General features: G+C 42.4%; 1 protein-coding gene across 1 annotated transcript in view; it reads left to right on the plus strand.

The window, feature by feature from the left end:
• ABCA1 (ATP binding cassette subfamily A member 1) overlaps positions 1–22,877 on the plus strand; it is a 128,189-nt gene that overhangs the window by 42,723 nt on the left and 62,589 nt on the right. Inside the window, exons 6-7 of the mRNA XM_029919638.1 lie at positions 9,244–9,365; positions 11,899–12,075. Coding sequence (XP_029775498.1) covers positions 9,244–9,365; positions 11,899–12,075 — 299 coding nt within the window. The remainder of the gene's footprint in view (positions 1–9,243; positions 9,366–11,898; positions 12,076–22,877) is intronic.

A 22,877-nucleotide genomic window follows, 5' to 3' on the forward strand; every position in this document is an offset into this window, starting at 1 on the left:
GAACGTTTCCCGAGGGCCATCTACAGAGAACATCCTGTGACTCACCGTCATTTCTCCTTCCCTGGACCATTTGGACAGCCACTGAAGTTGAGGCTATGGCCCCAAACTTTGCTTTCTGCCCCTGTGGGCCACCTGTGAGTCATGTTGTTGGGAGATTTGAGGACATATGTTGACACACGTGTCACCAGACTGGAAATTCCTTGAACTCTTCGCACGATTGCAATTCACGTTCTGCATGCACTTGTCTAAAGTCCTGATCTGGGGCCTAGCGTTTCATGTATTGAAATCTTTCCAGTCTAACACGAGTATGTTTTCCCAGGCCTGTCATGGCCAGGCTGTGTTCCAGAGCCCAGGGCGCTGGTTTCCATCCAGGGTAGCGGCCTGGCCCCCGCCAGGCTGTAATCAGGTGGATGCAGTGCCGTACTGCTATGTTGAAATATTACTTGAACTAAATCGAATCAAAGGTCAGCTTTACCCAGACAAGAATAGAAAACACAATTGCGCTTGATTACGGGACATCGCGTACCCCACAACATCAGCTGCCTTTGAAAAGTTGGATTGTTAGCATCAAGAACAGTGTTCCATGTGTCTTGCATTTCCAGTACGCCATTTACTGACCCCGTGGGTGGCAGAGAGCAACTGAGACTCCAGGGTGCTTCTAGTTAAAAGCTTCCCATTTCTTGCCCTCTTGCCACTATTGCGTTGAGGCACAAAGGGCAATCTTGGAGTGACACTTTGTCCACCAGATGAAGTTGCACCAAGTCCTGATGCCATTTAATAAGTTATTACATTCAAGGCTTACAGTGGCATTAGCAGCTTGGTATTATCATCTCCATTTTGTTGATGAGGAAACTGAGGCTCAAAAGGTAGATAGATCTGTTGCCTAAGGTCACAGAAGAAAGCTGTAAATTGAATCTGGGTCTGTTTGACCCCAAGGCTTATTAGCGTCTTTCCACCATACCGTGCTGTCATGTTGCCGTATCCCAATACCAGGAACCATGGGGAGCATCATCCTATTTTGATGCCTCAAAGGTGATGAAGTGATTTTAAAGAGGAAAGTGATTCATTGAATTCCCCATAAAGTAGAAAGAGCCAAAGCTTTTAACGTTTTTTTTTTCTTTTGAAAGAGAGAGAGCCACAGAGTGTTACTGGGGGAGGGTCAGAGAGAGAGAGTGGAGGAGACACAGAATCAGAAACAGGCTCCAGGCTCTGAGCTATCAGCACAGAGCCTGACGCGGGGCTCAAAGAAAGAGCCAAAGCTTTTACACCAGAGCTGATTGAATTCAGATTTACCGCTTGCTTGCTTCGTGACCCTGAGCAGAATCTCAAGGGTTACAAAGGGGCTATTTCCACATTTGATAAATGAGTAACTACATTTCTTCTAAGCTTGTTTTAGGGATTCTAGAAAATAACATATATATTGTGTCTAATGCTTGGTAAATGCTAATTGCCTTCCTCTGCCTAGAAATCACTACTGTGTCCCTTGATATAGTTTATTCATTTTAAAAATAAGGGAAAACTAAGTTATTTATACTATTATATGACAATTATTCCTTAGTTTACGCATTATATGAACAATTATTACTTCGTTCAGCCCTAGAGGAATCCCTTCTCAGCCCCTGTCTCCCCATAAACACATCTTCTTTTCCTTTCTGTGTTTCCTGGGCCTCTTGGGGTCCTGTCTCTGATCCTGATCCCACGCCATGTGGTCTGGAGGGTCTGGTCACATTTTCAGTTGGAGACCAGTCTTCAGTGAGGACTGAATGCCTCAAACTCTTTTCTCTCTCCCTAGCTCTTTTTCTCTCCTTCCTTTCTATTTGGTTCAGTCTTTCCTGTTTCTAGACTCTGGGCTTGTTCATACTTTTGGCTTCTTTCCTTCTCTTAGTTTTTTGCCTTTTCTGGGTGTCTTCTCCCACTTTCCCACTTCCCTGGCTTCCCAAAGCATTCTCCACACAGAGTGCTTTCAGCTAATTTCTTGCTTTGTCTAATGCTGGCTGCTGGTCTCTTCCCCGCTTTCTCTTCAGGTGAAGAATTCATGTGAGCCAATGTTACCTGCTCAGTTACCTGTCATTTCATGTTACCTTCATTTCCTGCTGGGCTTCCAAAGCCAGCTGACTGTGCCTGTTGCCTCACTGCATCAGAAGTGCTCCTGGCCAGTGTGTGAACACATTACCCTTTCACCCTGGGGCCAAAGTTTCTACTGGTTCTTTTTCTTTTTTAACGTTTATGTATTTCTCAGAGAGAGAGAGAGAGAGAGAGAGAGAGAGAGAGAGAGAGAGAGGCAGAAAGAGGATCCAAAGCGGGTTCTGTGCTGACAGCAGAGAATATGATGTGGGACTCGAACACACAAACTGTGAGACCATAACCTGAGCCAAAGTCAGACGCTCAACCGACTGAGCCACCCAGGCGTCCTTCCACTGGTTCCTTGGGGACCTAGTTACCATTCAGGTTCTTATCAGCTGACCTCAGTCCTCATTCCAGGGACTGTCAGCAGCCCACCCTGCCTACTCCTCAGGTAGACACCAATGTGCCACTGGCTTAGTGTAGAGGTCTCTTTCCACTCCCTGGTTCCAGTGATGATTGACTGTAGCATTGCAGAGAGGGTGGAGGCTCACAAGTCTGCTCATCTTGATCCTTTTTCCATCCCTTCTTGGAAGGCAAGGACAGGGATCATGTCTTTATATAGCATCTCTTTTGTTACAGGTTCTTGCTTTCAAGGAACACTGAGAAATGTTGCTCCTTTGAACCACAGCACTAGTGTTTTGGGTTCAGTAGCTATTTAGTAGTTTGTTGAATCAATGCAAGTTAACCCTAGGTGTAAAGTACTTTACGGAATATGTGATTCCTAAACTTAGAGCACTCCCTCTGGTCTCAGAAGACTCTGGCTTCCCTGGTACTTGCCTCAAAGGGTTCAGGGAACATAACCCTAAATATTCTGGTTTCTCTTGGGACCCCTTCACATAATTGTTGTCCATGACTTTATCAGCATTTATTTTGAACTTGTTTAACCCATACTCCTAGTAAAGGTAAACTTCCGTTTATAGAACAATGGAGGATCAGAGAGCTTAAGTGACCTCTCCAAGGCCACATGACTGGAAAATTCTGGAATTGAGGTTTGAACCAGGTTGGCTGGACTCCAGAACCTGAAACTCTTTGGGTACATCCTGGAATCCCCTCAGCAAGCCCTCACTGTAAAGAAGAAGACTTTTCCTGGGTTGGGAATGCAGGGCGCAGATGCATAGCAGCGAGGCTCTGAAGCTGTGTATATTTATACATACACATACACCCCATGCTCCCCTGCCCTAAGGGGTCACCTAGGGAATGGCCAGTCGCCGTGCCTCGCTCTGCTGTCCAGAGCCCTGAAATTCCCAGAGAAGGAGGTTCCAGCCGTCCAAGGAAGCATGTCGTAGCTATCCTTGGGGAAGAAAGTAGAGACCTAACGTCAGGGAAAAAACAAAACCAAATCCTAAAAACGAAAAGCACCCGTGTGCTTGTGACCAGCCCTTTGATAGCAAAGAAATTTTCTGAAGGTTTTGTTTTTATGGCCAGACAAGCTTAGGCTTTACTCAAAGGAGTAAAGCCATGAATTAGAACCTGACCTGGTCCCCTCCAGGCCATTGCCCATTTGACAGGGTGAGGACTGGGAGACCCTCCTGGGGTCCTTTTACGAAGAGTATCAGAGCCCTGGCTGCTGACAGGATCTCTTTCTGAACTTCTTTTTTTCATTTGCCTCCTCCACCCACTTCTCTAGCAGCTGATTGCTGTGGTTCCTTTTCATGTTGAACAAAAGAGACTACAGGGATCTTGAAACTTGAGCTGGGGACTGGAGGGTACTGACCGGGAGTAACCCCAGCCCGCTCAGCTCCGCTGAAGGCTTCCCTCCTCCGCCTTCCTGCCCGCCCCGCCTCCCCCGCCCTTCCCCGGTCCTCTGCTGCTCTGCTGCTCTCAGTCAGCCTGGAGAGAAGCAGAAGGAACACTTAGTGGCCATGAAAGCATCTTGCTGGGTGCAGGGCCTCTCCGCTGGTTGCCGTGGAAGTGTTTCCTTCACTTGGTCAGCGAGGCCTGGCCCAGAGGATTGGCAAAAAAATGAGGATTCTGTTCTGTTCTTCCTCAGCCCACAAACACACATTTCACTTGTTTTGTCCTTGAGACTCCAAACTCCTGAATTGGGTTTTTTGTTTTTGTTTCTTCTTTCTTTTGGCCTACCTTTTTACATCTAAAGCAAAGCTCTGGGGAAATGGATAGGCCACTGTTTGCTCCTCCAGGCAGAACCAAGGAGGCTGAGTTCAGTGGATGGAGTATTTCAGTTCATATCAGAGGGATTGCAGTAGGAAAGCTCTCTTGGCCCTTGGCTGGGTAGTGACTCCTAGTCTTCTCTGTGGACAGCAGGGACTCCCGCTGGATTTAGTGACCAGTGCAGCTCTGTGATGACTGTGTTCTGTGACGGCATGTACACCCTTTTAGTTATCTGTGTAACTCTGAAACAGTACTTTCACATTCTTGGTCTTGGTTTTCGTGACAACCTGTGAATGTTATTAGCTCCATTTTTTATCTAAGGAAACTGAGGCCCAGAGAGATTAAGAAAAGGGGAAAAATGAAGTTCATGGCTACACATTTAGGGGAGAGCAAAGCTGGGACTTCAGTTCACACCTTCCGGTGCCTCCCCTGTACCGGGCACTGCCATGCTTTGAAATTGCAAAGTCCTGGCTCTTGAGACTATTTGGCTCTGTTCTTCTGGCAAGAAAGATGCCTGCTCAGACAACTGTAGATGGGTCTGTGTGCTGCTTGAAGGAAACACAGGAGGCCAGTAGAGCACAGAGGACAGCTACCTAAACCCGGCTTGAGGTGGGAAAGTCAGGGCAGGCTTCCTGGAGAAGATGACTCAATGGGCCAAGTCATAAAAAACGGGTAGGAGTTAGTTAGGCCAAGGGGAGGAAGGACTGTTTCATACATCTGAGTTTCTCCATATTCTTGGCTTTTCTACTCATTTTCTTGCTACTACAGAATGAAGAAAACTGACACCAGAAGTACAAAGCCACCTCACTCCTGCTTCCCACCGCATGCCTTCCTTTCCTCTCTCCCATTCTGCTCCCCATATCTTAGGTTTTGAGGCATCTCTTCTATGTTTATCTGCTTGTCAATTTATTTATTCATTGGAAAACATTTATTGAGAACCTACTAAGTACATAGCACTATGGCTACAGGTTGTCCTGGCCCCTGCCATGTTGAGAGATTTCTCTAGCCACAACCTCAAAAGAGGTTTTTGGCCCTCTGTCCTTTTCCAGAATTTGGCTTCAGCCTGACTTTTCCCCACTGCCTCAGGCGCTCGCAGACAAGTCCCATCTTGGTCAAACACTTGCGTGAACTGTCTTCCTCTGGCTTTATCATTTTTCCTGCTTCATTGACATGTTTCTTCATCTCCCTTATCAGCCTTGAAAATTCCTTGAGGGCAAGGACCATGTCCTTACCTTCTTACTGTACTTCACTGGAGTACACTGGTAAAGTCAAGTGAAAAAAACAACACCCTTTTCAATAATCACAAAATTATTACCATTTATTATTCACTTTTCATGCTTTACCTGTGAACACCTCCAATCCTCTTATCTTGGAAAGGTGGTGATCCTGTTATCCTTACTTCTTAGGTAAGAAAAGTTGGTCTCAGGAAGACTAAGTGCATTTATCAAACACACAGTCAATAAACAGCAGAGGCCAGCATCAAAATTAGGTTTTTCTGGTCCCACATCCCTGATCTCTCTTACCACTCCATTGTTTCTCAAACTCAGCTAGCATTGCCTGGAGAATTGTAGAAAATTCTGATACTTGGGTGTCAGCTCCAAAGGTTCTGATTAGATGTTGGGGGGCTGTAGCCTAGGCATTGGGATTTTTGTAACACTACCTATTCATTTCTAATCAGAGCCAAGGTTGAGAACCAGCATTTCGTACCACATTGCCTTTCTTTGTCCATACTGGTTGTAGCTGTTGGTGGTGGTGTGTGAATATGAGTCCGCATATGTGGTACGCATGTGACTGGAAGGCGAGTTCTTTGTAGCCAGGGATCTTTGGCCCTCCTTGTTGCTCCCCGACCGAGCGACCTCACCACCCTGTGCACGTGCACTGCCAAGGGCTGTTGACTATTTAATTGGCCTCTTGGTTCTTCTGTCTCATCCAGGGGATTCACTGATAGATGACATCCAGCTGTTCTCATTCTCAGAGCCTGTTGACATAACAGACGAGTCTTATAAACACACTGAGCATACTTGCTGGTCTCAAGAGTGTTGCTTATGACCTAGACCCATTGCAAGTGCAGCCTGGGCCAGCCTCCCTCACTTTAGCAACCCTGCTCTGGAGGGAGGAGGCTGATGTGAAGTTCCCTAGCACAGTATCCACGTCCTACTCTGGCTTTTCACAGTTGGGAGGAATTTGTGGTCTATGTGGTCAGTGAGGGTCAGCTCGTGCATATTCTGCTTTGTCCAGGACTCAGAGAGGTCTTTTTTTCCTCCTTGTTTTATAAGTAAGGCAGTGGAGATACAGCTTAGGTCAAATATCCTGGCAAATAAATGGATACGGAGCCCAGGTTTTCTGACCACCATTGTGGTGTTTTCCCCATTGTTCCACGATGGTCAGTGTCTGGCTTTTTGTGCTAGGCTCCAATTAAAGCCACTTGCTTTTCTGCCTTTCTTCTTGTTTACCCCTGCTGCAGGGGGTAAACATCTGGATGTTCTTTGTGTCTCTGGGAATATTAAGAAAGGGGTCCTGGTTACTCCTAGGGTATAGCCTGGGCATTGTCCTGACACTGCTGCGCCCTTCTTGAACCGGCTCAACTGAAAGGAAATCTGTGATGCTCATGCTCAGATACCTCTGGAATCTTCCCTGCCCTAATCCACCTCCTATTATTTCTTATCTAGCCATCATTCTTTGTAACGACCCAGTAATTCTTTGCCAAGCTCTTATCTGGGCACAGGAATACAGAGATAAAACACATATTCTGGGGGCACATTTCTGGCTCAGTCAGTAGAGCACAGGACTCCTGTGAGTTCAAGCTCCACACTAAGTGGAGCAACGACATATATTTTGTATACCAGGGGCATAGTTGAGCAGAGATAATATGCAAATACAGCAATATTCCTTAAAGTATGGTCCCCAGACTCCCTGCATTAGAAGTACAAGGAATGTTTATTAAAATGGAGATTCTTAGGCTCCACTGTAGACCTGTTATTTCAGAATCTCTAGGAATTGGGCCCAAGAAACTGCATTTTAATATGCTCCCTAAGTGAATCTTAGGTGTTCTGAGGTTTGACCACTGTAGGAGTGAACCTTCCAGTAACAAAATTAGTGTCCTATGTGACGGGGAGCACTGGGCAGGTGCACCTATGAAAGTACCCGGCTGGTGGCCATCTGCAGGAGCACCTGTTCTGAGGAGGGACACTAGCTGGGCAAAGAACAGCCTCTTGAATGTGTGACGAGGAATAAGTAGGTGTTAGCCTGGCAGGTGTAACCCAGCAATCCTTTCTCTAGAGATGGGAAGATGTGACTCATGCTTAGTTTATCCTTTCTAGAACTCTAAATTATTAAAGTTTGCTTAAGAACATTCCTGGATCAGGCAGCAATGATGAGAGTCTGGTTGGGCTTTTGTGCCTTCCTCCCGCTTTATCTCAGCTCATGACCCCCCCTCAACTCCCAGTTTTAACTCCTGCCTTCCTTAAGCCTCACACTGTAGCCCCATTTTCAGGTCACACCTCTGTTTCTTTTCAGTTGAATGATTGGGTTTGCAAGGTTTGCCCCCTAGAGGTCTGTTGGTGCCTGGGCCTGTGGGCTGCAGTCTGCGAATGACCATTGCCTAGTCACGTGGTTGTGAGGAGCTGGTTTTCTCTGTTGAAGGAAGTTGGGTTAGTAAGAGTCTGGGGCAGAAGGAGAAGTGGGCAATGAAACAGGACAGGGAAAACTGTAGCATTTCCGAGTCATCTGGTCAGAAACCTCTCATTCTGGAGATGAAGAAGCCTGAGGGTCAGAAAGATGATATCAAATACCCAAATGATGCCACTAGGCACAGCTTCCCAACTCCAGGGACAAAACTTTAGGACTTTTCTGGTCAGTGCTTTTTTTCTGCTTTAATTACCAGAATGTACCCAGAGGGTTTATTATTTAAAGGGATTCTTTATGAAAGCCTACACCAATCCAGTCATGTAGTAGGGTAGATTTTTAAATATATGCTGTGTTTTCTTAAAGCTTAGCAGACTGGGTTTTGGAGCTCTGTATCATGTGTTGCACAGTTGGAATTAAAATGAGACCACATCTGTAAAAGTGCTTTGATATGCGTAATACTTCACACCAGCGGCTCCCAAAGTGTGAGGCCCAGACCAGCAGCTTCCACATCACCTGGAAGCTCAAGGGAAATGTGAATTTTCTGGCCTCATCCTGGGCTGGCTGAATCTGAAACTCTGGGGTGGGTGTGGGGACTGGTAATCTGTTTTAAAAAGACCTCAGGTGATTCTGATGCCCACACAAGCTTGGCAACAACCTTCCTGCTACAAGAGGAAATCAGCCCCTGGGGCTTGTGGGACTAAGACTTTAAATATCTCTGATTTTTAGCTGAGATGGCACTGGGGAGACAGGAGCAGTGGTGTTAGTTTCACAAATCTTAGACAGGTTGGGCGAGATCAGTTAAAGGGTTTGGATTTTTTTCCTTGAAAAGCAAGGAAAGGCTGTGTGAGCCTGTGGAGCATTGAGGGCTGTTTGAGGCTAGGACCGCACGCTGAGTGTGGGTCTACACATCTTCAGAAGACATTCTTTTCATCTCTCCTGTAAAGCAAAGCTCCCTCAACGTCATTCCTCTGTATGCTTAAGCCAGAAGCCTAGAAGCCTGTGGTTATCAATTTGTTTAAAACAAGGCCATTGGGGGAGGGGGGGCACCTGGGTGGCTCAGTCAGTTAAGCTTCGACTCTTGATTTCAGCGCAGGTCATGATCTCATGGTTTGTGAGTTTGAGCCCCACATCAGGTTCTCTGCTGAATGTGGAGCATGCTTGGGATTCTCCCTCTCTCCGTCCACTCTCATGCCTGTGCATGCTCCCTCTCTCTAAACACACACACACACACACACACACACACACACACACACACACACAAAGAAGGAAAATAATTAAAAAAAATAAAACGAGGCCATCAACATTAATCTGCCCCATCGTGCTGACTACTTGTTTTTTTTTTAACTTATTAAATGAAAATAAAATACTATTTCTCAGCAGGCTTGAAACTTCAGGATTTCTTAGTGGACAATGAAACCTTCTCTGGATTCCTGACTTACAACCTCTCTCTGCCAAAGCCTACTGTGGACAAAATGCTGGGGGCTGATGTTCGTCTCCACAAGGTAAGCTGTAAGGTTCGGCCTCTTTGCGGAGCTGATGGCACTTACACTGTTTAAGAGGCCCTGTCTTTGTAATGGTGCTGAAGGAGGTTGTTGGCTAAACTTCACCTTCACCAGATTTCACTTCTCTGCCCAGGCTGGGCATCCAGAGACCGGAATGTGCAGCCTGGCGTCGTGGGCCAGCTGGTTGAGATAAAACTGATTTCCTGCCTGTCAACTGGCATTTTTTGATAACTTCCCCCTAAAGGGGTGGGGGATGAATTTAAGTTATGATGAATTAAACATTAAAAATCTTTTTTTTCTTCACAGTTCTGAGACAGTAACCAGAGTTGAGGACTATTGTTCAAAGCAGCTGTCTATAAAATTTAAGACAGGATATTTTAAAAAGCTAATGCTTCTTTTAATGATGGACCAAAAAAAAAATCTATAAGGAGAAAGTGGTTTTTTCCCCTTAATTCATAAAACCAGGAAGTAATGTTAGTTTATATAGAATCTTAACCTTAGATTCTCACTCCCCTTCCGTTGGCATAATTGGATATCCTGCAGCTCCTGCACCATGAGTAACAGACCCTGACTGCATGGGTCTCGATTTTCAGAGACAGTTTTCCAGTGTATTCCCTGGCAGAAAGAGGCACTGCTTCTTTAGCCTGTCTCATGTCTACAGACGAACTTATCTTTACAATAAGCAGAAGCATTGGAAATGTTTATGCCTGAAAAAAAAAAAGATCTTCGCTTTATGTGATGTAGAATTTTTTAAATTAGAAAAATGTGCTTAGCAGTTAGTAGTGCTTAAGAAAAATTGATTCAGTATCTAATGGATAATTGATACCTGTCACAACACAGCATTTTATATACTGTTAAGTGAAACTGCAATACAATCTAAGTTTATTTTGGGAGTGTTTGTTGTATCATTGGATTTAATGAAATGTTTAGAGGTGCAGTAGGCATGACTTTGAGTAGATAATGAAAGAAAATGCAAAATGCTTATTGATTTATGATGTGGTTTCATCTTAGCTTGGGCAAACCATGCAGTATTTAATACATAGTAGCAGCATATTTACTATTGAAGCTTGAAAAGATGTGAGTTCTTTGTGTGCAACCTTTCATTTATGCATGTGAGAGGGTTATAATTTTTTTAAATATTTTTACATTGTAGTACTTGTTTTGCTTGTTGGTGGTGTTTGCTTATTTAATACATTCCATCAAGGACAGAAATTAAAAAAAAAACAAAAAACAAAAACCAAAAAAAAATAAATAAAAGTTTTATGTTAAAAAAAAAAAAAGAAAAATGTGCTTACTGCTCACCCTTATGAAACAAGGAAAAAATGCCTTGCGTTTACCAGTTGCATGGTCGGGAGATAGGCCAAAGGCAGCAGGCTTGTGAAAACAGTTGCATTTAGCACAATTTCCATTTTCCCCTGCCAATTTCATCTCTGTCTCATCAGGTCAGTTTAAAATAAGGGATGTCCTATGCTTGGAGGTAGTCCTTACATTGTATCAGGGTCTCTGTAGTCGGTGCTCTCAAACACGGATACCTAAGGTAGGCTGACAGCAAGGACTACTTAGAGAAAGGAGGAAAACTTGGGTGTCTGGCTGTAGGTGGAAACTTAATGGCAGCCATGGCAGGCCAGATGCCCTGTAGCATTAGAATGCTGCATAGGCCTGGAGAGGCTCCTGGCCCATCACTTATTCTAGATTGCAGTTCAAGCATGTCATGATGCACTAATTTACACTAACAGGAGAGGTAATAATGGAGTAATACAGAGTCTGCATCATCCATCCATTCCACACCTATTTAATGTCTATAATGTTTCAGTACTGTGGACACAAAGTGAACGGGAAAACCAAGCCCCTCCTCTTATTGAATTTGCTGTCTACTTGGACAGTAAGGACCTTGTATGAAGAAGGGCAGGTCATTGAGGCCCAGAAAAGCTAATTAAGTAAACAAAATATGGCGGAGGAAAGGCTCTCCAGGGCTGTAACAAATACATCAGAATGACTTAGAATTGGCCTTCCATGAGATGACAAAGAGGCTCAGCTTTCTGGTACTCTGGGGCAAATCAAATGAAGAGTTCCAAATTATGAAATTGCTGCAACATAGTTTTTTGGGTCAGTGATATAGCTATACCTACAAATAAATAGTATGAATGCTTTTTTTTTCATAATTTGGTCCAACCCCAGTTTAAGATCTCGTAAGTTCCAAAATAATGAGTATTTTTCTCTAATAAAAGTGGTATCAGGAGATTGGACACTTAATTCCGATTTGCTGAATCATGTGTCCCACTTTTGAGAAAAAGAGTTGGGACTCAGGATGTCCCTTCACAAGGACAAGCGTGTGGGAGATGATGAGTCAAACACAACATTCAAGCTTTTAAGTTTTCTGTTGGGTTTTTCTTGGATGCATTCCAAAGCTGGGTGAAGAGATCTGATGCGGTGGACTGTTGCAGCGGTGTCTGTTCTTCAAAGCTGTATTGGCCTGCCACCCCATCTTCTTAGTCCGGTTTCCCTTGACCCTCTTTGCATGAAATGCTTCCAGGTATTTTTGCAAGGCTACCAGTTACATTTGACCAGTCTGTGCAGTGGATCAGAATCAGAAGAGGTGATTCAACTTGGTGACCAAGAAGTTTCTACACTTTGCAGCTTGCCAAGGGAGGAACTAGATGCAGCGGAGCGAGTGCTTCGTTCCAACATGGACATCCTGAAGCCGATCCTGGTGAGTATGCTTGCCGAGTGGAGAAGCTTCAGGCACTAATGCTTTTGGAATGTGAACATTTTCCCTGGACAACATAACTTTGTTTTTGTGGAAACATCAGGCTGGCTGGGAGTTTGAGAGATAATTTAGCTCAGTCATGTTCTGTTCTTTGAAACTTCTGGGCTTTTTCCTAAAGGATAAAAGGGGAAGAATGAGGTGGATATGGCTGTGAGTCTAAACCTTGTGCCTGTTTCAATAAGAGAAAGCCTATTTTTTATGTTGTGTTTGTCTTTAATATTGTAATTTGAGATTGTAAGAGGTCATTTGAAGAAAGAGTTCTCCAGATTTAAAAAAAAAAGGTCTCAAAAATCATTGATGGGAAGATAGACATCCATTCTTAAAAAGCATATCAACAAGGAGACACTGTGAGCTGTCACAGTGGGAAAACCTTGGAATTGGATGGGAGCACCCATAATCATTAGATTAACAAATGACATAATTAAATTTAAAGAAAAAAGAAATTGCAACAAAGTCTGATCAGAGAAGCAGTCTGAGAGCGCACATGTTCATTCTTCATCAAAGAATACAGAAGAAGCTGAGCATTGTGGCCAGCAGAGAGTTGTGTATAGTTCTAGAACCAGTGCATTTCTTCGGGTTTTTGAGAGCTGTTGTGACCTGCCTCTCCAACAACATCTTTTAGCCTCCAGTGTTCTGGCTTCCTCCTCACCAGATAGCACCCTGAGCTGTTAGTAGAATCTCTTAATGTGAGGGAAAGCGTCTTGGAAGAAGGATGTGCCTGAAAAGAGATGTTCCTCATTATAATAAGAAGAAATCAGAATCCTCTGGGACTTTGTGCAAGCTTGATTTCTTTATAGGGAGATCCTTTCTCTCAAGAGTACTAAGAATGTCTGGTGTCTGGACCCTGTGCCTAGATCGTACCCTAAAAAGTGACATTTAGAAACCTCTCCTGAGGTTTACGTGCTAGACTGACCATCAAGAAGTTTTTGTAACCTCCTTGAGGTGCTTGGGTGGCTTAGTCAGTTAAGTGCCTGACTCTTGGTTTCAGCTCAGGTCACGATCTCACAGTTTATGGGTTTGAGCCCCACATGGGGGCTCTGTGCTGATAGTGCCATGCCTGGGATTCTCTCTCTCTTTGCCCCTCACCTGCTTATTCTCTTTCTCTCAAAATAAATAAACACATTTTTTTTATAAATTAAAAAAATTAAGTTCTTGTATCCTCCTTGATTCTATGATGCTGCAACTTCTGCCTAAGTAAGTAATAGGAAAAAAATGGGTGAGTTTGGGGTTTTTTTTTTTGTGGCAAGGTTGATAGTGAACCAGTTGATACCAAGGGCGTGGGCCTAATGCTTAAAATCTGTTTTTGTTTTATTCTAGTAGTGGTATATTCTGTTCCACTTAAAAAAAATACCAGACCATTGCTTTGTTCAATGGTCTGGTATTCTAATGGTTAATATTTTCTATAGTATAATTTCAAGTAAGATCTAGATTTCTGAATGGGGATGTTTGCGGTCCCAGATAACTGGCCTCTGGCTACATAAGCTCATTTATGCAGACACGTAACCTGTTGGCTGGCACTTGTTGCATTGTGAGAAATATAGGGTGAAAGATGATTTTAAATGGTAGACCATTCCATGTACAGTTTTGGCTGTTTTGCTTTATTTCACTAAAGACAGAAATGTCCACCCTTTCAGCCAGGATGATGCAAATTTTGGAAATATGGGTGCTTTTAGAAGTCCTAATAATTTATATTGGTGCCCATTCATTGTTTCATTTCTGTTTAATCATTAAACACTTACTGTGTGCACAACCCAGAAACTCATTTCTCGAGTTAAACAGGGCCTTAATTGGAGCCCTGGAATTGATATTTGATTTACATTAAGCAGCCTTTTACTCCTGCCACTTGATTGACATTTCAACCATTTTGATGGTAGATGAATGTGACCTGCAACATCATTGCACATGGGCAGTTAATCATGCCAAGAAACAAAACAGGAGCAGCAATCAGATGCCAGGCCCAGCGTTGGGGGGAGAGAAACTGAGGTGTCAATTTGTGTTTCTATACCCAAAGCAGATTTTCAGGGAAGACCTGTTTTGAAACATTTCTCCTCTTTTGTTGTTGTTGTTGTTGTTTGTTTTTTGGTGATGATGGTGGTGGTGGTGGTGTGGATGCTCCCTGTTTTTCAGCCAAGAGTATTCTTTTTCCTGGGCCCCCTCTGTCTCCTGATGACCTCTGGACAACAGTGTTTTGACAACAGAGTAGGGAAGTGTGGCAGAGTGGCCTGGGACAAGGGGTTGAGGTCAGCTGCATCTGGGTTCAAATGTGGCCTCAGCAGTTTTACCAGTTGTGTGACCTTGGATAAATTAAGTGTCAGTAAGCCTCAGTTTCCTCTTCTTTTACATACAGATAATCTAATTTACCCTTTGTTGTAATTATTGGTCATGCATATGAAGAGCATGACAAGGGGTCTGGCATGCATTAAGTATTCAATAAATAGAAGTTAATCATTGATAGAACTGTTTTCATGTTGAAGGCAATTGCTGGCAAGACAAAAATTTTCTTGTGTTAGGTGTCTGTCCTACCAAACAAAGTAGCCCTGAAGAACATTTCAGTGAAAATTGTTATTCTTTGCCTAGATATTGTCAAGGCTTCTTACCCTGTAGATTCTTATTCATGAATATACCTCAGTTATTTATACCTTGCATGAAAATGAACACTGGATGTCAGAATGCTATTGCATCCTTAAAGTTCTCTTGTGATTAATAGTGGTTTCCATTAGGCATTCTTTTAATTTAAAAACCTATTCATTTATTGAACTACGTTGAGTTCATTATGTGTCAGGTATGTTCTAGGAGCTGGACTCCACTGAGATCCTCACAAAGATGACATCTGATGCTACAAGGATAGGTCGATACATGAAATATATCTCCAGGATACATGCATCTATGAAGGGAGACTTGCATTCATAGTACTTGTACTGTTGAGATAATAACCTCTAGGAGGGGATTGTAGCCACCCAGCAGTGACCTCTTTTTTTTTTAATGTTTGTTTATTTGTGTGTGTGTGTGTGTGTGTGTGTGTGTGTGTGTGTGAGAGAGAGAGAGAGAGAGAGAGAGACAGAGAGAGACAGAGAGAGAGAGACAGAGAGAGAGAGAGAGAGAGAGACAGAGAGACAGAGAGAGAAAAGAGGGGAGGGGCAGAGAGGGAGACCCAGAACTTGAAGCAGGCTCCAGGCTGTCAGCACAGAGCACGACGTGGGGCTCAAACTCCTGACCTGCAAGATCATGACCTGAGCTGAAGTCTGACACTTAACCAACTGAGCCACCCAGGCGCCCCAGCAGTGACGTTTTTTTGTCTCACTGCTCAGCAAGGTGGATTTGGCTGTTTTAGTTGGCCAGGCAGGTGAACTTCCCCTTGCCTTCTTTGTGGGTCCTTCCTGAAGTAGCACCTACCTTTCCCAGACAGGAAGAATCTATATGAGGGCTTCTCTCTGCTGTCTTCCAGTAACCTCCAATCTGTTTTGGACTGCAAGAAGGAGCATATTAGTGGACCAGCAAATTTTGCCCAGACGGATTTATTTGCTTCTCTTGTCAAGGCCTTTGCTGATTGTGTTTGTTTTTTTATTGCTGTAACAAATAACCACACACCTAGCAGCTTAATGCAACACGAATTTATTAGTTCATAATCCCGTAGACCAGAAGTCTGGGCATAGTGTGATTCACCTAGGCCTACTCCTTATTGTCGCACAAGACTGAAATCAAAGGGTTAACAGAGCTGTGTTCCTTTTTCGAGGCTCTGAGGATGCCTCCGCTTCTGAGCTCATTCAAGTTGTTAGCTGAAGCCCGTTCCTTGCAGATGTAGGACTGAGGTCTCTATTTCCTGGCTTGATGTCAGCTAGAGGTAGGTCTTGGTCCTAAAGGCTGCCAGCATTCCTTCTCATGACTTTTCATGTGGCCCCTTTTACAGCCACAGTGGGTTGAGACCCCATCCTGCTTTACATTTTTGTCTTTTTCTCTGCCACATCTCTCTGCTTCTAGCCAGAGAAAGTTCTCTCCCTTTATGAGTTCGTGTGATTATATTGGACTCACCTAGATAAACTAGGATAATCTCCCTATTTTAAGGTCTATAACTTTAATTATATTTGTAAAGTAAAATTTACCATGTGATCTAACATATTCAGGTGCCAGGGACTAGGATGTGGACTGCTTTGGGGCAAGCTCTCATCCTGCCACAGATGTCTTTTAACTGAAAGGTGTATTTCAATATGTCTTTGAAGTGCTTCCTCAGTGCTCTTGCCTTTTTATTAACCCCTCTTCAGCTCTACATTTTCTTGCCTGTATTCTGAGAGTGACTCCAAAGCATAATAGATACTACCCATTAGGGTTTTTAATGCACAAACCAAAGATAGCAGTGACTTTGGGCAGTAGAACGTCTCTGAACGAGACATGACTTACAAGACTGTCGCAAGGCACCAAAGCTTCAGCCACAAACAGGGCAAACGAGTGCATGTGGAACTTTCATTCTAGTGGGCCCTGAGAACGAACTTTCAGGCTGACATTGGGAATTTGAGGAATCCTTCTCAGGTCCTGGATCTGTAGAGCGAGGGCTGTCCTCCCATCCCAATTTCACTAACAAACCCCTGGCAGCTCCCTGACAACAGTCTTTGCCAGCACGAGACACTGTAAGCCATGGTGGAAAGAGTGTGGGGTTAGGTAGGCTTGCCTTCTGGTTTTGGCTCACCATTGTCATGGTGACCTGAAAAAGGTGTCTGATTCTTGAGTTAGGAAGGACAGGCATATGGACTTCTCTCCATCTTAGCAACCTGTGTCCTGCACAACCATGTGATTAGATGGTCTTGACCTCTGATGATACCTTTACCCTGAAAGGGAAAGTTTTGTTTCTATAGAACAAAGAGTTCTGTTCACATGTCTTCTGATGCATGCAGCATATTCTTGCAAAGGCAGAACTAAGTTCATGGGACAAAGGAAGTAAAGTGAGTGGTGCCCTGAGGTCCGTAAAAGACCAGTGATCTCACTGCTGGGCTGTGTATAGATTGAAGGAACAGATGGAGAATTGGTGAACAAAGGCATTCTTGTCTTGAAAGCACTTTGTTTAGCGACTTCTTGATCCTTAGACAAAGACTTAGAATATAGATGGTGCTTGGCTCTTGGGGCTACATACTTGAACTTATCACATCCAGCCCTTAAAGCATTTGGGTGAAGTTTTTTTGCAGGAGAAAAAGCTGCTTTTCTTCTGCATAAAACTCAGATGTTTGTGGGAGGTATCAGATTTTGCTTGGCCTTGTTTGATGGTACTGCCAACCTGTTTTCAGTACATGCTTTCATCCGGCAGTCAGCTGCAATCCTTATCATTTGGTAAACAGTAAATGACATACCTCAAGGATTGACTCTCAAGACTATGTGTTTACTTAATTCCTATAAGCAAAGAGGAACACACAAACAGAGCCAAATTGGTGAATTTAGCAGAGGGTTAATAGGACTATTCAACTCTACCTGTGTAGACATTTCTGCCTCAGTTATATTTCTTCCTTGAAAAGTGCCATTCTTCTCCACTTTCCTCCCCAACCTGGGACATTAGATTCCTTCTTTTTTTTTTTTTAAATTAATTTTTTTTAAATTTACATAAAAGTTAGCAGTGTAATAATGATTTCAGGAATAGAATTTAGTTATTCGTCACTTCCTATAACACCCAGTGCTCATCCCAATAAGTAGCCTCCTTAATGTCCATCACTCATTTAGCTCATCCCCCAGCCAATATCCCACCAACAACCCTTGGATTGTTTTCTGTATTTAAAAGTCTCTTACTGTCTGTCTCCCTTTCTGTTTTCATCTTATTTTTCCTTCCCTTCCCCTATGTTTATCTGTTCTGTTTCTTAAATTCCACATGACTAAAATCATCTAATATTTGTCTTTCTCTGACTTATTTCTCTTAGCATAATACACTCTATTTCCTTTTATTTTATTTAATTTATTTTTTTATTATACTTTATTGTCAAGTTGGTTTCCATATAACACCCAGTGCTCTTTCCCACAACTGCCCTCCTCCATGACCATCACTCCCCTTCCTTTTTCACCCTCCCCCTTCAGCCTTCACTCTATTTCTTAATTAAAGGCTTATGTTTTATTTTGGTCATGAATTCTGTGGTAGTAGATGAATTTACCCATTTAGAAACTGCAAAAAGTATTTTAATGCACTAAACACATCACATTTAAAAGTTAATATTTATATTGTTGAATTGTTTTTAAAAGATTAGTTTCTCCTTCAGATAGGAGTTTTATAGTTCCTTACTTTGACAAGAGATACTAAAATGTTCCTCAAAGGAAAACTTTATTGTCATGTAAATCATTGAAAAGAGATAGGATGTCTTCTGGGCAGTATAGTCTTTGTGCCTGATATCTGGCTTATTTATTTTCAATTTGAGCTAAAACATATAGTCCTAGCCCTGAATTGGATTTTCTAAATATGGGCAAAGTGAAGTAGAGATTTTTAGCCTACTTTGAGAGAATTTAAGGAAGGTTTGAAACGTCCTAATGAACCCATCAAAACATGCATTTGCAGGAGGAAAATAAAATTGTGCATTATATTGAAAATCTTGATCAAATACATATATACCCACATTATTTGGTGGTAGAATGCTTGAAAAATTTGGATGGGGATAAGATTTTTTAAACTGAGAAGAGTTTTCAATTATACTTAATTTCACAGATGTTCTGTCTTCTGTTTCTGTTTGGCTATGACTTACGATGCATTGATAATATTCTCTCCCAGTATTTATTTTGTATAATGATCATCTGTAAGCAAACACTTAAATTAATTCATCCAGCAAATATTAAGCCCTGATCTGTGCCATGCATTGGGCCAGGGAGGCAGTGGTGAGCAAGGCTTTCTTTGTTTCCCTGCTGCCAGGCAGTGGATGGGAAAGGCCAGGAATTGAGCACATGCATCCTCTGCTGCGCGTTACACAGGCCCTGATGGGGCCCTCCTAACCCAGTCTTTGAGGATTAAGAAGAAAGCATCTGTTAAGTTGGGACCTAAGAAATAAAAGTTACCCAGGTAAATAACAGGGAGAAGAAGAAGTTCCAGACAGAGGACATGGTTTGTATATGAAGCAGGTGCTATTTAGGAGAGCAGATGAAGCTCTGGGGAGCTTGATGGCAGAAGGAGCAGGAAGATGATATTGTGGAGGTGACCACAGATGCACTGAGGTGAACTTTGAGGAGCTATGTAAGGCCACTGGGCCTCATCCTTAGAGCAAGGGAACCCACCCAAAGGTTCCATAGGGTGGGTGACTTGATGAGGCGAATTTTAATGCCCTTTGAGGCAGGACTCCTAACCAGACCATCTCCTGGGCTTCTCTCTTGTTTTTGGTGTTTCTTCCTGGGTACCATCTCACTCTGTGGTAGGAGCTATGTTGGATGCTAAGTTGAAATAAAACACCAGCTCAGAAATTAAAGTCAAATTCTCTTTGCTAGGTTACTGCCTTTTTAATTTCCAGTCTTTTACAATTTACTTAAGCTAGTAGGATGAAAGACTATAATGAAATCATCTGTCAGGCCCAGAAAAGATGGGACACAATGGCCTTTGTCATTCTTGGGCCAGCACTTCATAATGTCATGCTTTTAGGCAATGTTGCCTTGTGATTAACACATTTTGCAGAAATGGGTGGGAACCTTTGAGTAATATAATACGCATTTGTCTGTTCTTCCCGTAATATTACAGTATTGAGTTATGATCTAAAAGTAATGCATAATACATGAATTCTGGTTAGCTCCACCCAGGTCATATAGTCCCTCGCTAAAGGTTTTATCTTTGCTCTTACCCTCTCTTTCTTCATACAAGAAAATCACTTGCTTCCTGTGGTCAGTGGGGGACCTACAGGAATTCCTAGCCAAGGGAATATTTTTGTTTAGGAAAATAATAGTAGGAATTCCAAACTGTAAATCGTTTACTGGAACTGTTTGAAAAAACTTGTTGGCAAGGTCTGTCTGCCTTTGTCAAGTATTAGCAGGAGACCGCCAAGTTAATAGTAGGTGCAGGCACATGGTTTTCAGACTTTTTTTGTGGCTTGGTTTTAGGGCATGTTTCCTGTGGTTAATTTTTTTAGGGAATTTAGACATCTCTCATGACTGGATAGATAGTCAAGCCAACTTACACTTTTTAGCCTTCTTTCCCTCCTGCCCACTCTCTGTCCTTTCCTCCTTCTCCCTCTTTTATCTTTCATTTAATTAAAAAGAAAAGTATGAAATAGTTAAAACTTACAAAAAGGCACAGAATAGTTATAAAGAACACCCCTGTATCATCATCCATCGCTTGCCTTGCTTCAGATTCCTTTTCAAGAAAGAAAACATGACAGGTATCTTCAGTGCCACGTGTGTATCCCCATCTCTTTCCTCAGAGGTGATCACGATCCTGGAGTTCATGTTTTTATGCTTGATACCATGTACACGTATTTGCATTCTGTTAATAACATTATACGGCAATGGTTTATAGTGTGCATGTAGTATAAATGTGCATATTGACCTGCAGCTTGTCTTTTTCACTTGGCATTGTTCTTGGGATTTATCAGTATTGATACATGTGGCATCTGATTCATTTTAACTGCTGCATGGTATTCCCTTTTAATACCGAAATTTTATTTTATTAAAAAAATTTTTTAAATGTTTATTTTTGAGAAAGTGTGAGTGGGGGAAGGGCAGAGAGAGAGAGAGAGAGAGAGAGAGAGAGAGAGAGAGAGAGAGAAAGAGACAGAATCTGAAGTAGGCTCCAGGCTCTGAGCTGTCAGCACAGAGCCTAAAGTGGGCCTTGAACCCACGGACCATATCATGAGATCATTACCTGAGGTGAAGTTGGATGCTTAACTGCCTGAGCCACCCAAGTGCCCCATACCTAAATTTTAAAAAATCCATTTTTCTATGACTTATTTTTTCACTTTGTTTATGGTGTCTCTTGGTGCCTAGTTTCTACTTTTAAAAGTTTGAGTCATTTTTGCTACTTTGGTTTGGACTTTTTATATTTTAAGAAGGCCTTTCCCACCCCAAGTTCATAAGTACATTTTCTGCTATATATTTGTAACTTTAATTTTTTTACTTTTAGCTCTGTAATCTACCAAGAACTTAATTTTACATAGAGGTGTGAGATGGAAAATATTAATTTTTTTACATGAATGATAAGTTCCAGCAACACTAATTGATTAGCCCATCTTTTCCCATGAATTTGTATTATTAAGTTTGCAGATTCTCATCAGTCTGTTCCCTATATTTTAGAATGTCCAAGCACAGAAAAGTAAAATGAAGTCCTGAGCAAAATCCCTGGATGAAATGAACTTTAAACGGTGCTCAATTTGAATTGTTTATGTGTGTTCCTTTTTTTTAACCCTGTAATGTCAGCCCACACCTGTGTGCAACTCCACCAACACATCTTTGAAAGTGTGAATTTGTTTGTGTGGACAATAGGTTGCCAGTACTTATGTTCATGAACACTGAGCATTTAATCTTAAACAGCAATTAGTGTAGAAAGAGATCCTAATAATGATGTTGATTGTCCTATTACTTATGGATGGATTTAGCCAATGTTTCTCTTAGAGACCAAAATCTAAATCAGTTTACAGCAACCACATGGTAAGATGGGGTATTGCATTTGTGTCTGAATATGTAAAGGGCTGATATCCACAGTAAATGTGATGTAGTCCTTAGATTTAGGTTTGTGGTCAACTGTGTTGCTCGTGGATGAAACAGTCATGCTGTGCACGCATGGATTTTGCTGAACTGTGTAGCTTTTAAAACAAGAATAAGCCTGCCCCTAAGTTAAGACCTTTAAGTTGAAAAGCCTGATGGAAAAAATTGTTACCTATGCAAGTTTATATTCATTCAGGTGAGGAAGAACTAATCTAAAAATGTCATGAACTACTGATTGATCTGTACCCTGCAGGGGAAAGGTGACTGCTACTGGTGACAACAAGCCAGTGTTCCAGCTAAGGTTTTAGAGACCTGGTCTTTTGCTCTTAGCGACTGCACAGCCACTCACTTGGTGTGGCGTTCTGGCCTTCTCTGTATTTGGCGCCATCTCCCATCCCATTCAAGGCCAGGTGCACTGACGGGCTTCTCTTCAGTCTTTCACCATCCAAAGCAGATAGCAACGTGTTGTGTTGACCAGATGTGGAATGCACAACCACCTTTGTGCAAAGCATGCTGTGAAAAAAAGGCGTGAACATTGCCCAAGGGCTATAGTAGTTCTCAAACCTCTATGTGTAAAAAAGTCCTGAGCCTCCCTGACTCACGTGCCTAGCATCTGAATCAGTAGGTCTCAAGAGGGCTGGGAGGCTGCATGCTTAACAAACTCTGTGAGATCACTTTGTGTCAGTGAGATCTGGTCATTCACAGTTCTGTGCTGATTTTGGTTGTAGTCAAGTGCCATTGGTACCATGTAAATGCAGTATTTCCTTTTGCTTAAATAGATTTAGTTAGAAAAAACTATACCTCTACTGTAAAGGTAAAATCAGTATCACTAGAAATAGAAGGTGCACATACATGTGCATTAAGATAAATGTGTTTGCCTATACTTGTGTATATGTATATCTGTGTGTGTGTGTATATATATAGACATATATATACATATATACAACCTAAACATAGGTTATGACTTTTCCTTCAAGTTTTTCAGTTTAAATGTCAGTTTTGGGCCAAGTTGGTATGTGTGTGTGTGTGTGTGATATGAATAGGCATCTATATTTATATTTCATCCACTGAACATTACTTAATATAGTAATATATTTCATCTACTTAAC

This window comes from Suricata suricatta, chromosome 13 (genome assembly GCF_006229205.1).
Source record: "Suricata suricatta isolate VVHF042 chromosome 13, meerkat_22Aug2017_6uvM2_HiC, whole genome shotgun sequence".
NCBI lineage: Eukaryota > Metazoa > Chordata > Mammalia > Carnivora > Herpestidae > Suricata > Suricata suricatta.